The 20,068-nt window shown below is 43.1% G+C and overlaps 1 protein-coding gene across 2 annotated transcripts in view; it reads right to left on the reverse strand.

Moving 5' to 3' along the window:
* CUNH3orf70 (chromosome unknown C3orf70 homolog) overlaps positions 1 to 18,358 on the reverse strand; it is a 48,011-nt gene extending 29,653 nt beyond the window's left edge. Inside the window, exon 1 of one of the 2 annotated variants that reach the window (XM_045583760.1) lies at positions 17,931 to 18,358. In XM_045583760.1, coding sequence (XP_045439716.1) covers positions 17,931 to 18,123 — 193 coding nt within the window. In that variant the 5' untranslated portion in view covers positions 18,124 to 18,358. The remainder of the gene's footprint in view (positions 1 to 17,930) is intronic. The other variant, XM_036443995.2, reaches the window with a different exon arrangement.
* Positions 18,359 to 20,068: the final 1,710 nt, after the last annotated feature.

A 20,068-nucleotide genomic window follows, 5' to 3' on the forward strand; every position in this document is an offset into this window, starting at 1 on the left:
AGCAATTCATATAATTCTGGTTTGGTGTTGATGAACTCCTTTAGCTTTTTTTTATTAGTGAAGCTCTTTATCTGACCTTCGATTCTGAGTGATAGCTTTGCTGGATAGATAATCTTTGGCTGTAGGTTCTTACTATTCATCACCTTGAATATCACTTGCCATTCCCTTCTGGCCTGCATGGTTTCTGTAGAGAAGTCAGCTGACAATCGTATAGGTGCTCCTTTATAGGTAACTACCTTCTTTGCTCTTGCTTCTTTCAATATTCTCTCTGTCTTTTGCTCTTGGAATTTTAATTATGATGTGTCTTGGTGTGGTCCTCTTTGGATTCCTTTTGTTTGGAGTTCTGTGAGCTTCCTGGACTTGTAAGTCTAATTCTTTCACCAGGTGGGGGAAGTTTTCTGTCACTATTTCTTTCAGTATGTTTTCCATATCTTGCTCTCTCTCATCTTCTGGGACCCCCATAATTCTGATGTTGGTTCGCTTGAAGTTGTCCCAGAGGTTTCTTACATTATCTTCAATTTTCTGGATTCTCTTGCCTTCTAGCTTCTGTGGAGTGAACTCTGGCTCTTTATGTTCCAAATCTTTGACTTGATTCTTGCGATCTTCCCTTCTGTTTTTAGGACTCTGTAAAATATTTTTTATTTCAGACAATGTCTTCTTTATTTCTTGTTGATCCCTTATCATTTCTTGATGACTCCTTATTAATTCTAGTTGATCTCTTTTCATATCCTCATAGGTCTTATCCATCTTTTCTAGGAAATTCTTGAAAAACCTTATAAGCGTAGATTTGAACTCAATATCCAGATGCTTTTTGTCCCCCATTTCTTTCGTTTGTGATCTGTTTTGTTGTCGCATTTCGCAGTTACAGATGGGACGGGGTTTCAGGGTGGAGCCTGCAGCTTTGGCTTCCGTCAGCCCCGCCCTATGCGGGTCCTTCAGTGCTCCCTGCTGCCGGCGCCTCTGAGAGAAAGGTGCCCTCGATTTTCGCCTGCTGCCAGTCTATGCTCTCCCCCAATGAGCCCGGTATTGGGGTTCAGTTCAGTTGGAAGTGGAGTTGGTGGTGGCGTTCAGAGCAGTCTGGAGCCCCAGTCTCCTTCCCATCAGGGCAATCCCGCGGCACAGCCGACCGTCCCTTCTCTGCGTGCAGTGTGCTCGCCTCCGGGACCTCCTTTCGCCGCTCCCCGGGGTTCCGCCTTACAGCCCGGCTCCCTATGGCTGAGCCTGAGTCCCCGGGGTCTGGCCTAGAACTGGGGTTCAGAGCAGACGGGGGCCCAGCACAGTCAGAGTTTTATCTCCTTTCCGCTAGGGAACGCCCGCCAGGCACTCCGCCTTCCCCTCCTCTCTGGCTCCGTCCTCTCCGCGCGCCGCGTCTCCGTACCTTGGGCTTTTCCAGCTCCTCTGCGCCTCCTTCTGGTTTTCTCCTTGCTTCTCGCTGTAGAATTTCCAGTCAGTCAACCTTCCTGTAGTTCTGGGCAATGTCCGTTTTATATTTTAGTTGTATTTTATTGAAATTGTTGTGTGCGGCTGCGGCTAGGTGTTCACCTGGGCGCAGCCATCTTGGATCCTGTTTTTACTGCTTTTAGAGAGATAGGAAGGGAGAGGAAGAAACACTGATCAGCTGCCTCCTGCAAGCCCCCTACTGGAAATCAAGCCAGCAACTCAGCATGTGCCCTGACTAGGAATCCAACTGGTGACCGCTCAGTGCATGGGAAGACACTCAACCAACTAAGCCACACTGGCCAGGGCAAAAGTGAAATTTTTATAAAACCAAATGTTGTACCTTTATGATCAACAAATCTATGAAACATAATTAAGAATGTAAAATTCTTATTTCTAAGACCTCATCAGAAATTAGTTTTCTGTTGTAAATAAATTACAACACTTATACAATTTGCTTCTGGGATAACTAAGCAGCACTGTAGTTGTAAAAACAATGCCTCTAAACACAATCTTAAAATAAGCTCATGAAGAACTTCAGATTAAGATGGCGGAGTAGGTAAACACTGTGCTTGCCTCCTACCATGAGCACATCAAAATTACAACTAAATTATAGAGCTTGTTTGGAGATTCTAGCAGGGGAGCGCAGCTACTCGTATACCCTTGACCGAAGACCGGTCCTCTCCTCTTGGGGGAAAGTCGTCCTCTTCGACGGAGCGCGCAGCTTCGGGAGGGACTCACATGGATCGGTGAGGGAGGAGGGGGACACCCGTCTAGCCAGCCAGATCAGCCGAATCAACCCTGGCGATCAATGGGGTGACAGATGTCGCAGCCAGATCGCCCTCACATCCACAACTAAATTATAGAAGAATCATCAAGAACAACCCCAAAAGTAGCTGAACAGAAGTCCTACAACTAAATACATAAGGTAGAACCCACAATTAGACTAATAAGAGGGGCAGAGACATGGAATGAGAAGGTTCCATACCCAGAGCATGTTGGTTAAGAATCAGTTGTGAAGGCATCCAGCAGTCCCAGGCACACATCTGATTCCCCAGTCCAGGGCACCAGTGGGGGAAAAGGAGTTCCCATAACATCTGACTGTGAAATCTAGCAGGGATCGCATTCAAGTGAGATGATAGAGGAATACTGGAGAACCAGGTGTTCCTTTGAAAGAAGCTTGCACACAGACTCACTCTCTTACATACTCACTCTAAGCTCCAGCAAAGGGACAGCAGCTTGAAAAATGGCAGGGACATAAGAGAGTAATCTCTTTTGTTGAGCCCTTTGTTGAGCCCTTCTCCTTTGTTGAGCCCTTCCCCACCCAGCTAGCATGCTCAGGCAGGTACCAAATCTGATGAGCTCCCATTAGCCTGGCTAACACTGTTTACCCCGCTCTTATGAGTCCCAAACAAGATGAACACAGAGGCCAATACCAAGACACTCATAATTAAAATGGCAAAGGTTAAAGACAAAAGACAATCATAAGAGCAGCAAAATAAATAGTTTGTTACCTACAAGGAGCTCCTATGGGCTGTAAGCTGATTTCTCAACAAAAATTTTGTAGGCCAGAAGGGACTGGCACAAAATATTCAGTGATGAAAAGCAAAGATCTACAACCAAGATTACCAAGCAAAGTTATTTAAAATTGAAAGTGAAATAAAGAGCTTTTCAGATTGCTACAGCTCGTTTGGCTCAGTGGACAGGGCACTGGCTGTGCACTAAAAGTTCAATTCTGATCAAAGGCACTTACCTTGGTTGCAGGTTCAATCCCCCATAGGGCCAGTGCAGGAGGCAGCCAATCGATGATGAAATAGAATCATTGATCGGCTGCCTCCTGTCCCCATCAATGATGTTCCTTTCCCATCAATTTTTCTCTCTCTCTATTCTTCTCCTTTCCTCTCTCTCTCCTAGACACGCCCTGGAGCCCTCCTGTGGTCCCTCTCCAGATGGCCAACTCCCTGCATCCCTCCCCAGCCCCCGATCATGCACCGGTGGGGTCCCTCAACCTGGCCTGCACCCTCTCACAATCCGGGTCCCCTCAGGGGATGTTGGAGAGCTGGTTTTGGCCCAATCCTGTAGGCCAAGCCTCTTGCCTATATAATAGAAGCCTAAGTGACCGTTATGGCAGAACAAACAGAATGACCAATCGCTATGAACTGCCCCCTAGGGGTCAGTGGGGTCTCATGGCTGGAGAGTGCAGGTGCCACTGCATCAGGAGCAGCGGGCCAGGATGAACGCAAGAAGTGCCTGGCCCCAATATGGGTTCCTCCCGGGCCACCTGCTGCTTGGCACACTGCTATATTCCTCGGGGGATGTCCGACTGCCAGTTTACCGCCAGTTTAGGAAGTCGGACATGCCCTGACGGGTCCCGGACTGTGAGAAGGATGTTCTACTGCCAGGATCGGGCCTAGGACGACAGCTGGACATCCCTCAAGAGGTCTTGGACTGCTAGAGGGCACAGGCCAGGCTAGGGATGCCCCCACTCCCCCCCCCCCCCCCCCCCCCCCAGTGCATGAGTTTTGTGCACTGGCCCTCTAGTGCTATTATAAGAAACTCACTTCAAATTTAACAGTATAGACACTTTGAAAACAAAATGAGGGGGAAAATATGTCATGCAAACATTAATAAAAATGAAAGCAGGTGTGGCTATATTAATATAAAATAAGGTAGAACTCAGAGCAAAGAAAGTTATCATAAAGAGGAACTTGGGGCTATGACAAAAGAGTAAATTTAATGGATCAAGCAGCAAGTCTAAATGTGTATGCACCAATCAACAGGAGCTACAAATCTATGTGAAGCAAAAACTGACACACTTAAAAAGAGAAATAAACAAATCCACAATTTAGTGGGAGACATCAACACTTCTCTTTCAACAACTGACAGGACACATAGAAAATAAGCAATGATGTAGAAGAACTGAACACAACCAATCAACAGACTTTAACAGATATTTACAGAACAATTAATCCAATAGCAGCAGAATACTCATTTTTTTAAAAAAAGTATCCATGTCACCTGGACCATATCCTGGGCCAATAAACAAACCTGAACAGTTTTAAAATAATACAAATTCTACAAAATGTGTTCTCTGACTACACGGAATCAAATGAGAAATCAATTAACAGAAACTTATCAGGAAAATCTCCAAACTAAACCACACTTCTAAATAATCTATGAGTCAGAAAAATGTCTCAAGGGAAATCAAAGCATACATTGAACTCAATGAAAATAAAACATATCAAAAGTATGGTACAAAGCTAAAGCAATGCTGAGAGCTATTTTTTTATAGAAATAAATGCATACATGAGAAAAGAGAAAAAAATCTAAGCTCCCACCCTCAAGAAGCTTAAAAAAAAGCACAAAATACACCAAAGCAAGCAGAAATTAGGACATAATAAAGATGAAAGTAAAAATCAATGATATTGAAAACAGAAAAACAATAGAGAAAATAAATGAAAACAAAGAGCTTGTTCTTTGAAAAGGTCAATAAAATTGACAGACCTCTCACAAGACTGACATAGAATAAAGAGAAAAGACACAAATTATAAGTCTGAGGAATGAAGCAGAGGATACCACTAAAGACCATGCAGATATCAAAAGTATAATTAGGGAATATTACAATCTCTACACACATAAATTTAACAACTTAGAATAAAATGGACCAATTCCTCAAAAATTGCAAACTACCACAATTCACCGTAGTCATTTTAAGACTCCTAAAAAAGAAATCTCCAGACCTAGATGATTTAACTGAAGAATTTCACCAAATGTGTAAAAAAAGTTAATACCAATTGTAAACAATCTCTTCTAGAAAAGAGTAGAGGAGGGAAATCTTGCCAATTCATTGCACAAAGCTAGTAATAACATGATACCAAAACCAGACAAAGGGGGGCGGGGGGGACCCTATAGGCCAATACCCCTCATAAATATTGACATAAAAATCCTCAACAAGCTATTAGCAAATAAAACCCAGTAATGTTTAAAGTGATTATACACCATAACCCACTTGGTTTATTCCAGGGATGAAAAGTTGGATCAGTATTTGAAAATCAGTCAACATATTCCACCATATTAACAGGCTAATGAGGAAAATGCACACAATATCAACTGAAGCATTTGGCAAAGTTTAATACTCATTCAGATTTTTTTTTTTTTTTGAGAGTACAGTTATTAAAGCTGAGAACAGTGAAACAAGAAAGGACTTAGGACAGAAGCAGCAACAGCAGAGAGCCTAAGTGGGGCTGCTTTGGCTCACTGAGAAGTCAAAGAAAAGGGGCCTTGGAAACATGTTCGGGGGTTAGTCCTGGATGAGCTGTCACTGCCCATCGCTTCCTTAGTTGCAAGTCTGGTGGAGACCCTTAGAGTTTAGGAGATGCATGCTGTGGGGGAAGGGAGGGAGGGAAAGGTGTAGGCATGCTCCCAGGAGGGAGAGTGCACCTCATTCATAATTTTTTTTAAAAAACTTTCAGTAAATGAGAATAGAGAGAAATTTCCTCAGCTTGATAAAGAGCACCTAGGAGAAACCTAATGCTAACATTATACTTAAAGATGATAGATTTCATGTTTTCCTCCTAACGATGAGGGGACAAGACAGATATTTGTTCTCATCACTCTTATTTAACATAGTTCTGGAAATTATAGTCAGTATAATAAAGCAATAAAAAGAAAAAGGAGAATTGGAAGCAAAAAATAAAACTGTTTCTACTTGCAGATGAAATGGCTGTCTATGTAGACAATCCCAAAGAAAATATTTTTTAAACAAACTATTAAGTCAGTTCAGCAAGGTCACAGGATGTAAGATAAATGTAAGAATAAATTATATTTCTATATATTATCAATAAATGCAAAGACACTAAAATTAAAAACCCAATCCCTTTGCAATCAGTCAAAAATGTAAATACTTATGTGAAACTCAAGCAAAACATATAGAGAACTTAGATGCTAAAAACTACATAATGCTGGTGAAAAAAAATCAAAGATCTAAATAAATGGAGCATTAGTCCATGTGTAATATATAGTAAAGATTAAACATAGCAAAACTGTTATACAGGTTTACCGCAATTCCTATCAAATGACATATTTAATCCCTAACTTATCAAATTCACAGCAGGATGTTTGTATATACAGACAAGATCATCCTATAATTCAAATGGAGAGGCAAAGGCACAAGAATAGCTAACACAATTTTGGTAAATAAGAGAAAAGGGGGAAAGATCAGTCTACCCAATTTAAACTCATACTATCTCTATATATAAAAGCCAAGCTATCGGAATGATCAGAATGACCAGTCCCTAAGATGCACACTGCAGGCGGCCAACCGGCCCGATGGGGGTGGGGCTGGTCAGCCAACCTCCTGCAGCCCCTCTCCCGGCCCACCAGCCCCAATGACCCCATCAAGGCAGGCCAGGCAGACCCCACCCATGCACAAATTCATGCACTGGGCCTCTAGTATAGCTATAATAATCCACACTGTATGTGGTATTGGCAGAGGAACAGACAAATAACTCAAAAGATCAAAATAAAGAGCCAAGAAACAGACCAACATAATATGGTTTTTGCCAAAAATGCAAAAGCAGTTCAAAGGAATAAAGACAGCCTTTTTAATAAATAGTGCCAAAGCAACATGAACATCCATATGCAAAAAAAAATAATGAACACGGATCTAAAAATGGACACCTTTTGTTTTTTTAGTGGTTTCAGAGAGGAAGGGAGAGGGAGAGAATGATAGAAACATCAATGATGAGAGAGAATCATTGATTAGCTGCCTCCTACACACCCCCTATTGGGGATCGAGCCTGCAACCCAGGTATGTGCCCTTGACTGGAACAGAACCCAGGACCCTTCAGTCCACAGGCTGACACTTCATCCACTTAGCCAAACCAGATAGGGCATAAAATGGACACCTTATTAAAAATTAACTCAAAATGGATCATGGATCAAACTATAAAACTTAAAAACACTTTTAAGAAGAAACACAGGATCCCAAGTTAGGCAAAAAGTTCTTAAAAGCATCGAAAGCAGCATCCATAAAAGAAAACAACTGATAAATCAGACTTCATCAAAATTTTAAAATTTTGATCTGCAAAAGATTCTGTATGTGGATGAAAAGACAAGCTATAGAACTAAGAAAATATTTGAAAATTACTCTTTGACAAAGGATAAAGGACTGGTACCTAAACATATTAAAATAATCTCAAAACTTATCAGCAAAAAAAAGAAAAAAAAGTTCAATAGAAAAGAATAAAAGATGTCTTTCCAACAAATGATGCTGGAACAACTTGTTATCTATGTGCAAAAGAAAAATCTAGACGTAAGCCTTACACTCTTCAGGAAAGTTAATTCAAAATGGATCACAAACATAAATGTAAAATGCAAAACTATAAAACTCCTAAAAGAAAACAAGAGAAAACCTGGATGATCTTGAGTCTGGTGATCCTTTTTAGATACAGTACATCAATGAATCTAACAGAATTTTCCACAAAATATCAAACTATTACATTATTGGTGTTTTTATTTCACTAAAAGTCTGTTAAAATAAGATACAGAGTAAAAAACGTATCTGTATTACACCAAACTAGTTTTAAATGGACAAATAAGCACTAGGGAGGTTAAAGCAGCAGTCACTAACCGGTGACCGCTGGGTTAAAGAATTGTCCTGAATAAACTGTTTTTGGGACATTGTGCGACACAGCTGGAAGGATTGATTAGACATTGTTGGCTAATAAATCCGGATATTGCATATTTCTGGCAGTGTCCTTGCTGAATACTCTTAAATGTCAGAAAAGTTAAGACCAAACCAACAAGAATGGGAGAAGCACAAAACAAAAATTCTGTGAATTTGTGTATAGTAACTTGCAAAAGCTGTAATTCAATCTACTGTGTCCAGCAGTCAGGGACCCTCCATTGACTAGCACTTTTGCCATTTTTCTATACAAGAGCAGAATTCCAAATGATGGCCAAGTATCACCAAAAGAACCTGATAAGACTTCTTTTTAAAAATATATACATATATATTTTTTATTGATTTCAGAGAGGAAAGGAAAGGAAGAGGGAAACACTGAGAAGAGAGAGAATCATTGATCAGCTGCCTCCCGCACTTCCACACTGGGATAAGCCCGAAACCCAGGCATGCGCCAGACAGGGAATTGAACTGCAACCTCATGCCTGGTTCATGAGTTGACTTTCAACCACTGAGCCACACCGGTGGGGCTTGACAAGACTTCTTAATCATTAAAGCTAACTATGTTCAGTTTCACTTAAACATGTTGCAAGTTCTGGAATGTTCTGATCCTTTAAAATCTTCGATATCATATATATAAAATCTGTTGACCCACATTTGATATGATAGCATTCTATTTAACTGGTATATCTGATTAACCAGACTACGCACTGCTTAATAATGGTGGAAACAGGATGCAGTAGGGGCACGGGTATTGGAGCACAATATAAGATTTCACGATAAAAAATAGATATTCACCGCAGAGTAACTTTACAAAATAAACCTTCCAACAATGAAGGCATTTAAAAAAATCAACGATTTCTAAATGTACTATTTAAAATATATATTTTATGATTTTTGTTATTTTTCAGGATTTAATTAAATAAGTGAATTTGGTCACAAAGTGAATTCCAGATGAATCAGGACATCTGTGGAAGGAGGAAGAAGCTGGGGTCAGGATCTTTGACAATCATCACACTATGAGGCTGGTACTGTCATCACCATATTGAAAATAAGGAAAGTGATACCCTGGCTGATGGGGCTCAGTTGGAGTGTTGTCTAGTGCACTGGAAGGTCTCCTCCTTCCTCCCTTTCTAAGATTAATTTTTAAAATAAAATAAAATAAAATAAATTTTGAAGTGAGGAAACTGAAAGGCAGAGACTAACTTCTCCCAAACCACATAATAAGTGGGCAGAGCCAGGATTCAAGCACAAAGTCCCACTCTACAGCCTGCCTTCAGGATGCCTGTACTATCGAGTGTTTCCATTGCCTGTTTTTTTTGTCTGTTTGTTCCTTTGTTTTTTTAAGATGGGCTGGTGCTATCCTTTACTGAAGATCTGCACTAAGTACTTTGTGTCATTTAATCTTCACAACAACCCTGTGAAGTAGGATTATTTCTATTTTTCAGAAGAGAACAGCAAAGCTAAGAGAGGCTGAGCAATCTGCCCTAAGTTACAGTCCCAGTAAACGGAGTAGCTGGAATTCAAAACCAGGTGTGTCTCATTCCACAGCTGTTGTCCTTTCTAGGACTACATTCTGTTTTCCATATTCTGTGTATAAACCATTCCTTATTTTTTAAGAACGCAAATCTACTATACAGCTTTTAGTTGTTAAGCATGTGTTCCCATATTTGTTTGGAATAAAACAATTTCTATGAAAACATTCTTTTTTGTAATTAATGAAATTTTACAATATGAGAACAAACAAATGAGGGTTTTGTAATGTAGGAAATTATCCTAGAAAAGTCCTCAAAAACTATCTAGTTCAAATCCCTAGGTTCAACAGGCTTGGAAGCCAGTAATAATTAATGGTTATGTATGAAAATCTAACCAAAAAAAGGGCTTGCACCAGTTAGAGATCAGTTGAAGATACAACATGATTGAGGCTTCATATTATACAAATACATTATTAAATGTTTTTTAAAGCACAGTTTTATCGAGTTCTCAACCACTCCAAAAATGTCCATAATGCATATAGTTGCCCTTCTCTTAAAATAAAAAACCATTCTCATTTTACATATTTACTTAAATCCTGCTTGTTCCAAAAAGAATTTAAAAGAGCTGAAATTATCCTCACTGAACCTTAAGTGGAACCAAGAAAACCCAGAGTCCTGGTTGCCAGTCTTAAGATTCTGATGCACATTTACCATATGGGGCCAGAGTTACAACATGTGACCTTCAGTAACTTTCCTAATCTAAAAGAGAGAGAGAATAACAGTACCTGCTTCACAAGGTTGTTGGGAGGTTTCAACAAGCTGACACAAGCATGATTACAACTGTGTCCAAATGGAGACATTCTGTGTTATTTATTACTAGAGGCCTGGTGCATGAAAATTCATGAACTGGAGGGGGGGGGGGCCCTCTCACAGTCCAGGAGCCCTCAGGGGAGGGAGGTGACGGCCCATCACACCTCTGCTGCTGCCACTGCTAGCAGCGCAAGCCTCAGCCGGCCCTAGTTACCTGAGCCTTGGGCAGCCACCATCCAAGGCTTGCCTGCACCTTGGATTAGCCTGGGTGTCTGGGCAGCCAACATCTGAGGCTTGCCTGCGCGTCTGGCCAGCCCTGGGGGGCTATGGAGACTGGGGGACTCCAGAGGTGGGTGGGTCCAGCCTTGCTGCGTGCCTGCCACCCCAGTGGGGCTAAAAGGACTGGGTGCCGCCATCTTTGAGGATGTGGCAATTAGCATATTCCCCTTTATTAGATAGGATTGTTGAAGCTGATGTATGTCCACCATTTAAGTACCACTTGACTGGGAAAACATCCATATCAACTTTCTCTGTCTTGGGAAAAGCTTAAGGAAACACTTAACTTGATCTCATACTTGTCCTCTTAACATCTGTATCCTCTTCTTTTAACCACTACACACAATAAGAACCCTCATTCTTTTTTGCTTTTAACTGATTTTAGAGAGAGAGGGAGCAAGCGAGAAAGAAACATCTATGTGAGAAAGAAACATCAGTTGCCTTATGTACACATTCTATCTGGGGACCGAACCCACAAACTAGATACAAAATGTGCCCTGATCTAGAATTAAACCTGCAACCTTTGGTGCACTGGATAACACTCCAACCAACTGAGCCACCTGGCCAGGACAAGATTCCTCATTCTTAAAAAAATAAATGAAAAGGCAGCAGCTTCAGCTGATTCCTCCATCCGATCAAACTACCACTCTATTTCCCCTCTAAATTTCATTGTCAAACTTCTTGAATATATTTTCTGTAGCTATTGTTATTGATAATTGAGATGTCCCTTAGAAAAACCAGTGGGCATTACCCTAGGGAGGTCAGAATTTTATTTTCTGAGCCGTGTAGAAGCAGCAAAGCAGAACAAATAGAATAACATAAAAACCACAATGCTAATATACTAACTAACGAAGCATATAGTTGGCCTAAGGTCCCAACAGTTAAATTCCCTAATCAGTTCCGTCTCTCCCAATAGAAAATCTATAAACAAAAAGCCAAATTATAACTAAATGTTTGCTGGGATAGTCCAGACATTTAAGCCTCTGGGCAGTATACCACCTTCCTGAACAGTAGCAAAAAACCATTTCCAAATCCTGCCTCTCCAATTCCTATTTTTCTGTATTTCCATGCTGCCCATCCACTTTCTGCTGTGAGCCTTTCTTTAGATATGTTAATATCACCTATTAAACTATATACCTCAAGTCCTATTCTTCCTGTTTTCAACCTGAAAGAGACAAACATCTTTTTTTAAAATATATTTTATTGATTTTTTATAGAGAGAAAGAGAGAGGGCTAGAGAGCCAGAAACATCAATGAGAGAGAATCACCGATCAGCTGCCTCTTGCACATCCCCCACTGGGGATGTGCTGGCAACCAAGGTACATGCCCCTGACCGGAACCGAACCCGGGACCCCCCTCAGTCCACAGGTGGATGCTCTATCCACTGAGCCAAACCGCTCTCGGCTAGACAAACATCTTTTAGGGTGTCTTCTGCAGAAAACAAGCTCATCTATTAAGTGATTTTTATCAAGTCAATTCTGAGTTCTGCGGATGGCATCTACATCACACCACAAAGACTCCTTCACCCGACCCACCCCATCGCCTTCTAAATCACCTCATCTTCTTTAACTCTGAACTTGAATTTCATTGTATCATTCTCCACCCCATAACGAGTTCTCTTTCTTTTGTATTTCATTACTGAAATTGATACAATTTGCCACTCATTTCTTTAAAAAATTCTCCATTATTGGCTTTAACAGAGCAAAAAAACTGCTCATTTTGCTCATTAATTTTAAATTGCTCTATATATAGGTGGTTAAGAATCCTAGTCCCTGGAACAGACAGGCGTGGACGCAAATCCAGACTCTACTTCCTACTAGCTATATGCTCCTGGGAAAGCCATTTAACTTTTCTAAGCCTTTTTCCTCAACTGTTAAATGGACATAATGACATAATCGCCTGTTAAATGCTTAACATAATAAGCTTATTCTGGTGCAAAGCAACCACTCAATAAATACTATTATCCTTGTGCCCTAATTCTCAGCTCCTGGCATTCTATTCCTCCTATTCCCATCTTGAAAAATTCACTGTTTTGAATAGCCTTGACTAATACTGCAATTAAGTGTATTTCTGAAGTTGGTGTTGCAGGACTAAACCTTTCATACCCTTCTTCCGTAATAAAATGACTATTGTATATTTCACCAATATCTAAGAAATAAGTAAAAACTGATTTCATCTTCATACTCTTTCTTAAAATATTAATTTCCCTTGGCTTCTGCAATATGATACTTTTCAGATTTTTAATTCTCTGGCCATCTCATCTTGGACTCTACTGCCAGCTCATTCTCCTATAGCCAGACTCTGAATGTCAGTGCCATAACGGGAAAGCTAAGTATTTTCTTCATTTCTTTTTTTTTTTTTAATATATTTTATTGATATTTTACAGAGAGAAGGAAGGGAGAGAGATAGAGAGCCAGAAATGTCGATGAGAGAGAAACATCGACCAGCTGCCTCCTGCACACCCCCCACCTGGGATGTGCCCACAACCAATGTACATGCCCTTGACTGGAATCGAACCCGGGACCCTTCAGTCCGCAGACCAATGCTCTACCACTGAGCCAAACCGGTTTCGGCTTTCTTCATTTCTTATACTATAGTCTCTCCCTCGGTGGATCTCATGCTTCCTCAAGGCTAACACTGCAATCTATAAATAGGTAAATGACTTCCATATTACCTCTGGTGCAGACCTCGCCTCTGAGTTCTAGACCGCTATAGCCAACTGCCTACGGACATCACCGTGTGATGACAAGGCAAGTTAAACTCCATAGATCCAAAACTAGATCCATGGTTTTCCTGAATTTATGATCCAAACTGGATTCAGGATTCAGGATCAACAAACCTAGTTCATCACCAGTATTTTGTTGTTAGTGTATAAATGTCACCACCATCCAACCAAGACGCATAACTCAGAATTCTATTATACAAGTCCTGACCCCACCCCCCAATCCAAATCTAATCTTTTCTATTATATGGATCTTGATAGATGAATTTCAATCTACTTTTTACACTAATACCAAAATAGTATCCTTTGCTAGTTTCATTCCCCTACTATCCATGTTATCACTATGATAGCAAGGTCTCTATAAAATGAAATTCCTGATTTCCCCACCTTTCCTGTTTATAACCTTATACTCACATCTCAACAATCCAATTTCTTATTCCTAGATAGTAAATATTCTATCTACTCAAGCCACAAAAATCTACAATATCTCATATGACTTATTCTCTCCCATCTCTCTTCATTGACCAAGCCATGTCTTTTTCTCTCTCAAAACTCCTCTTTGGCCTGACCAGGAGCAGTGTTACTTAGTGGTTGAGCATCAACCCATGAATCAGGAGGTCCCTGTTTCAATTCTGGGTCAGGGCACATGCCTGGTCCCCAGTGGAGGGTGTGCAGTAGGCAGCTGATCAATGATTCTCTTTCATCATTTAGTTTCTATCTCTCCCTCTCCCTTCCTCTCTCCGAAATAAAAATTTTTAAAAAACATATATTTAGAAAATTCCTCTTGGAAAACTTCACTGATTAATTCAACACAATACCACTCCTTAGTAGGGAAAAAAATAAAGTTACAGATTCAGAATCAATAATTATCTTTGACAGTGACCAAACACAGCATATTACACTTTTTCCTTCCAGACATGGTCCTTAAAAATTTGTTATTATCCAAATACATGAATGATTTCCTTTAATCATACATTAAGCACTGAATCTATAAATATATACCAAATCTATAAATTTATGTTTTTTATGAACTCATATATTTTCAGCCTTTTCTGTTTCATAAGTTTATGAATTTCACAAGCTTAACATCAACCATATAAAACTACTAGTAAACTTCCTTTGTTTGTTCTGAATTTCCTAAGCATCAAGGTAATCTCATTTCAGCATTTTCTGATTTCAGGTGAACAAGCTGATAAGTTGTCTCACCCATATCATTTGTGATTTAAAAGCAATACAAAAATAAATACAGCATGAATTATGCCCTTATAGTCTGTTTAAAGGGTGAGATCCAGCAATATTCATAGTTGTATTCCTAATGTCCATAGCAATGTCTCACAAAGAGAAGGTACTCAATACATGTTCAACAGAATTAAAGGAATTATGCGTAGGACTGATGTAATGTTTGTGAATGCCAAAAAAAAAAATAAATATATATCTTCTACTTCTTTTCAAGTAAAATTACATTTGGATAAAAAAAAAGGGGGGGGGGGTGAGGTGGGAGGATTGATGCCCTGCCCAGTACAGGTGAGGAGACTGTAATGGAATATCTTGGTGCTTTAAATGAAACAAAGTGCACTGCGAATGCAATCACCGAATCACTGCCAGTGAAAAAGCATGGAAACTCAGAGGGTTCCAAAGACTGGAAAAGAGCAAATAAACGTAGGCCCCTCTCTCTCTCTCTCTCTCTCTCTCTCTCTCTCTAGTGGAAAGAACTGCCAACAACAATCCAAGTATACAATCTTTTTCTAAATTCAGTTTATTGACTTAAAAAATAGCTTCCAGTAGCTTAGCAAAGAAACTGGTAAGCATTTGTGGAACCAACCTGAATTACACTAATCTAATTTCCTTTCATTTTTTAAAGGTATTTATAGATAGACCATGCATCAAAAAGCAGTAAAAATGGTGTGTAGGTCGGATTTCAACAAGGTATTTGACCAGATTCTTATTATACCCATAGGGATAAGGTAAACATAAGATGGCTAACAGTACAACTATGTAGCCAGGCAATTGTTTGAATGAACATAACAAGTGTTCCTTAAAGAACTGCTCTCCACCCGAAGGGCACGTCGACTGACAAGCTTCAGGACTCAAACCCTGGCCCTTCTCCTGTTCAACAATTTGATCAATACCTTAAATGAGTATGTAGAAGATTGCTATACTACTGTTGGCATCCAATGTGCAGTTGACTTTAAACCTAGGGGCTCATAATATATATTACAAAAAAAGCCAGGATCTAAAAACACAATAATAAGCCAGACAAATGGCTCCCTGTAAATAAAATGAAATCTAATAGTGAAAAATACCTAAGAGGTCAATTAATACCTGTGTCCAAGCAATACATACAACTGTGAAGTGGACAAGTGCCGTGATTTAATCGCCACATGTGTAAAACAAACAAACAATGGTTTGGCTGACCGCAAGTTTTACATCCATCTGAGGGCAGCAAGCTCCATAGGATGTGGATATCAGAAAGGCTAATGTGGCGCACGTTGCTGCAGCAGTAGTATCTCAAGCATGGGAGACAGGAGCCCTGCTCACCTCTGGACTGATCAGACCACAGCTGGATAGTGTGCGCCTTTTTAGGGGTCACAGTCTTCAAAGGATCTTAACCTTACGGGCACATATTCAGAAAAGAACCATCAGGATGCTTATGAGCCTGGACACTACTCCATAAAAGGAAAGACAAAAGGGAACAGATTTATACACAGGACAACATGATGCCTTCAGAAGAAAACAATGGCTACCTTCACTCAGTCGTTCAACAAACGTGAATTTCAAACCGATGTCAGTACAGACATTATGACAGTGGCTTGGGATACAGAGAGAAAATAGTCTATGCCGGTGCGAAATTGGTGTGTGTGTGTGTGTGTGTGTGTGTGTGTGTCTCTAAAGAGCTGAAACAGCCATGCTCTGAAAAAGGATTGGATTGCTCTATGTGATTTCATAAGGCAGAAACAGGAGCAATGGAAAGAAATTAGAAAGTAACCAACTTCAGCTCCATATAAGGAAGAGTAGTATTCAAAGAGCCACAGCTCTCTAATGAAGGAAGCAGCCGCCTGAGAAAACTACAAGCTTCTGATCGCTAATGGTGCACTTAGAGGGAGAATGCTGAAATAAGACAAGCGCTGGCCGGGGCATCTTTGGCATTTCCCAATTTCTGCACTACCCTTCCACACTTCCCCAGGGAAACGGACTCCCACCAGATTCCTCCGACGTGTGTACTTCAGCATCACTCATTTCCTGCAGTTGCTACTTCCAACTTTGTACCCTGTCCCACCCTAAAGCGAAGCTTTATAACTGGGAATGGATCTGAGAGCAGTAGGAATAATGAGACCGAGGAAGAAACATACCCATCAGAACACGGAACACAAAAAATCAATACTGTTCAATAAATGTAAGACTGTATCACTCTGAAACAAATGTAAGAACTATCTGTCCTTTAAGCCACAAACTCATTTAAAAACATTCCATTTTGTTCCATTAACGTAAATAAGGATTTATTATCTACTGCATCTCCTGTTGGGAGCCATTTTTTCTCTAACCAACAAGAAAAAAATTTTAACTTAAAATCACTTCAAGAATTTGTGTCTTACTTACATAGGCATTCTAAAACCCTCTATTATAAGGTTATGTAGAAATTAAGTTTGCAATATATTTCTAATAAGAAATCATTCATCGGGGATAGCAGGACAAATTCCGTGAACTAATCAAATTGTGAGATTCTAATTAAATGACTACTTAAGTTTAATCCGTTTTTCAAAACCCCATGCAGGATAAACATAGAGAAAAAGGCCTCGATCGTTTAGTCCTGGCTTTCATAAATGGGTAAGATTATTTAAGATGACTTTCATTCATTTTACTCGGAAATTTTAAAACAGCTCTCTCTATGCTGCAGCTGGCTATTGAAGGAGCTCACCCTTCCAAACTGTCAATATTAACTTCTTGGAAGCATTCCCTCACCCTGTGGCGCTTTCTCAGCTGGATGCAATACATGCGCTACAATTCGATTTCCAAAGGCTCTTTCTTTTTAACGAACTACCCGGAAAGACAAAAGTGAGAAAGAAAGAGGCATCTTTAACCACTAGTCTTGGGGGGGGGGGGGGGGGGAAGCTTTCCTGTCCGGTTGCCATCCACTCCGAAGGCTCTCGACCATTTCTCAACACACTGCCTGGTCTTTTCGGGGGTTTTTGTTGTTGTTGTTGTTGTTGTTGTTGTTGTTGTTGTTTAAGAAAAGAAAAAGAAAGAATAGCTTCCAGTTTTCCTGGGACGGGGAGATCCCCTTTTGCAGAAGTGGCTACAGCTGGGCTCCCCACGGGGAATTTCAGCTCGTTGCCACGGCAGCGCCGCCCGGAGTCGCCCAGCGGAGGGCAGCTGCCGCCCGCCCGCCCGCCCGGAGCCCGGGGCGGCCCCGCCTGCGGCAGAGCAGCCGGCCGAGCGCAGCCCCCCGCGGCCCCCGCCCCGGCCCCGGCCCCGGCCCCGACCCCGGACGCCCGGACCGCGGCGCGAGGCGGGACGCCGCCGCACTTACAGTGACACCATCCCAGGTGGCAGCACCAGTGAAGCTTGAAGCACTTGCCGTGGCTGTGCGTGGCACAGATGGACAGCCCGTCGCACGGCTGAAAGTCGGGTCTGCGGGCGGCGCAACTCCGCGCCAAGGCCTGCGCCTCGTCCACTTTCTCGCTCTTCCAGCCCCGCTCGGGCGCCGCCGCCGCCGCCCTCATCTCCTCTCCCTCCGCGGAGCCGAGGCCGAGAGCTCGCCCGGGAGCAGCGGCGTCTGGGCGGACCGGGAGCCGAGGCGGCTGCGGCGCGGGAGGGCGCGGCGCGGCCCGGGAATCACGCCAGCGCGCGGCAGCGGCGGCGGCGGGAGCGCGGCGGTCCCAGCTCGCCGCCGAGGAGCCGCCCCGGGCTCTGCGACCGACCGGGGGGCTGGGCCTGCCGCCGCCGCCCGCCCAGCGCCGCGGCGCGCCCCCCGCGCACGCGCACACAGACACACGCGCGCGCGCGCGCCGTCCAGGGGGCACGCCGCGCGAGCCCGGCCCCTCACACACACACCCCCGCACGGGGACGCGGGCGTCGGCGCGCCCTCCGGCCGCAGCGAGTCCCCGCCACACACCCACTCCGAGGAAGGACCGTTATACACACACACAAACACATACACACGCGCGCGCCCTGGCGGCTTGGTTTCCACACGCACGCCAGTTTACACGCACCCTTCCCACGCGCACTTCCCTCCGATCTGGGTCGTCTCGAGGACTGGCACCCACACCCCTCGGAGGGCTGCGCGCCCCGAGGACACGCCCATCCGTACTCTCAGTGCGCTGGTCCCTGCGCATCCGCAAGCAAGGTTCTCTCTCTCTCTCTCTCTCTCTCTCTCTCTCTCTCTCTCTTTCTCTCTCTCTCTCTCTCACACACACACACACACACACACACACACACACACACACAGCCTCTCCCCACGCGCGCCTTGTGTCTCCCACGCACACACCTCCCGGGTTATCTGGGCGCAGCCCCTCCGGGGCGCGCGCACCTCCCCGCACCCACGCACTCTCCGAGGACCTGCCTGCGGCCCTGTGCACGACCCCCCCCCTCTCCCTGCCCAGAGGGCCACCAGGCCCCGCACGCACGCGGGAAACCCCAGTCCCGCACCGCGCCTGGCGCCCGCCTGCAATAACCCGGATTCACCCGCCTCGGGCTGCAGTAGTCCAGGCCTTGCTGAGCGGAAAAGTAACCAAGAGCTGGGTGCCTTTGATACTATGGAGTGTGTGTGTGTGTGTTGCATTTGTGGTGCACAGAACTGGAATGTAAAATGTGTGTGTGTGTGTGTGTGTGTGTGTGTGTGTGTGTGTAGTTTGGTGTGGATGGGATGTGTGTGTGTATGTGTGATCTTTGCGTGGAGTTTGGTGAGCATGTGTGTAGTTGGATGGGTTGTTAAGTGAATACATGTTACATGGTCTGTGGGTGTGGGTATGTGTGTAATGTGTGTGGTGCATGTGACTTATGTGGAGTGTGTGTGATGAGGTGTGTATATACATGTGTTTATGACGAATGTGTCATGTGGGTGGTGGGTGTGTGTGTAAGAGTGTATGTGGTATGTGTAGGATGTGCATAGTTGCATATGTGTGTACATGGTGTGTATGGATAGATATGGTGTGTGGTATGTGTGTGGCTGCGTGGTGCGTGTGCCTGGCATATCGGTGTATGGGGTGGAGGTTAATGTGTGTGGTACATGTGGGTGTTGGCACACAAATAGGACTTGTGTTTGCCCTGGGCTCTGTGTGTGCCTTTTTGCATGTGAAGGCCCGCCCTCGCCTGCGGGTGTGACTGGCTGGATGGTGGCTGCAGCTCCCCCACACAATCATCTTGCCTTCTTCCCTCCTGGGGACAGGCTGCTCCAAATAGATTTCCTATGCCAGTCTGGCCTGTGAGAACCCACCCCGGGCTGAATGCAGTGAAGAGAAAACAAACCATTTGCTCCTGGGGAGTGGTTGGGAATTAGTGTTTCCCTGCAACAAAGCCAAACGCTGGCTGCCTGAGCAGAAAAGGGGGAGGGGAGGGAGAAACCTCCTCTCATTTGTGAACCTTTTTCAAAGCAGAGGAAAGTGCCTATAATTGCCAAGGTCCAGGGAACAACAACCACAAAGCTTTTAGCACAAATGCTGTGTGAGA

Source organism: Pipistrellus kuhlii, unplaced genomic scaffold, assembly GCF_014108245.1.
Source record: "Pipistrellus kuhlii isolate mPipKuh1 unplaced genomic scaffold, mPipKuh1.p scaffold_m20_p_2, whole genome shotgun sequence".
Classification (NCBI taxonomy): Eukaryota; Metazoa; Chordata; class Mammalia; order Chiroptera; family Vespertilionidae; genus Pipistrellus; species Pipistrellus kuhlii.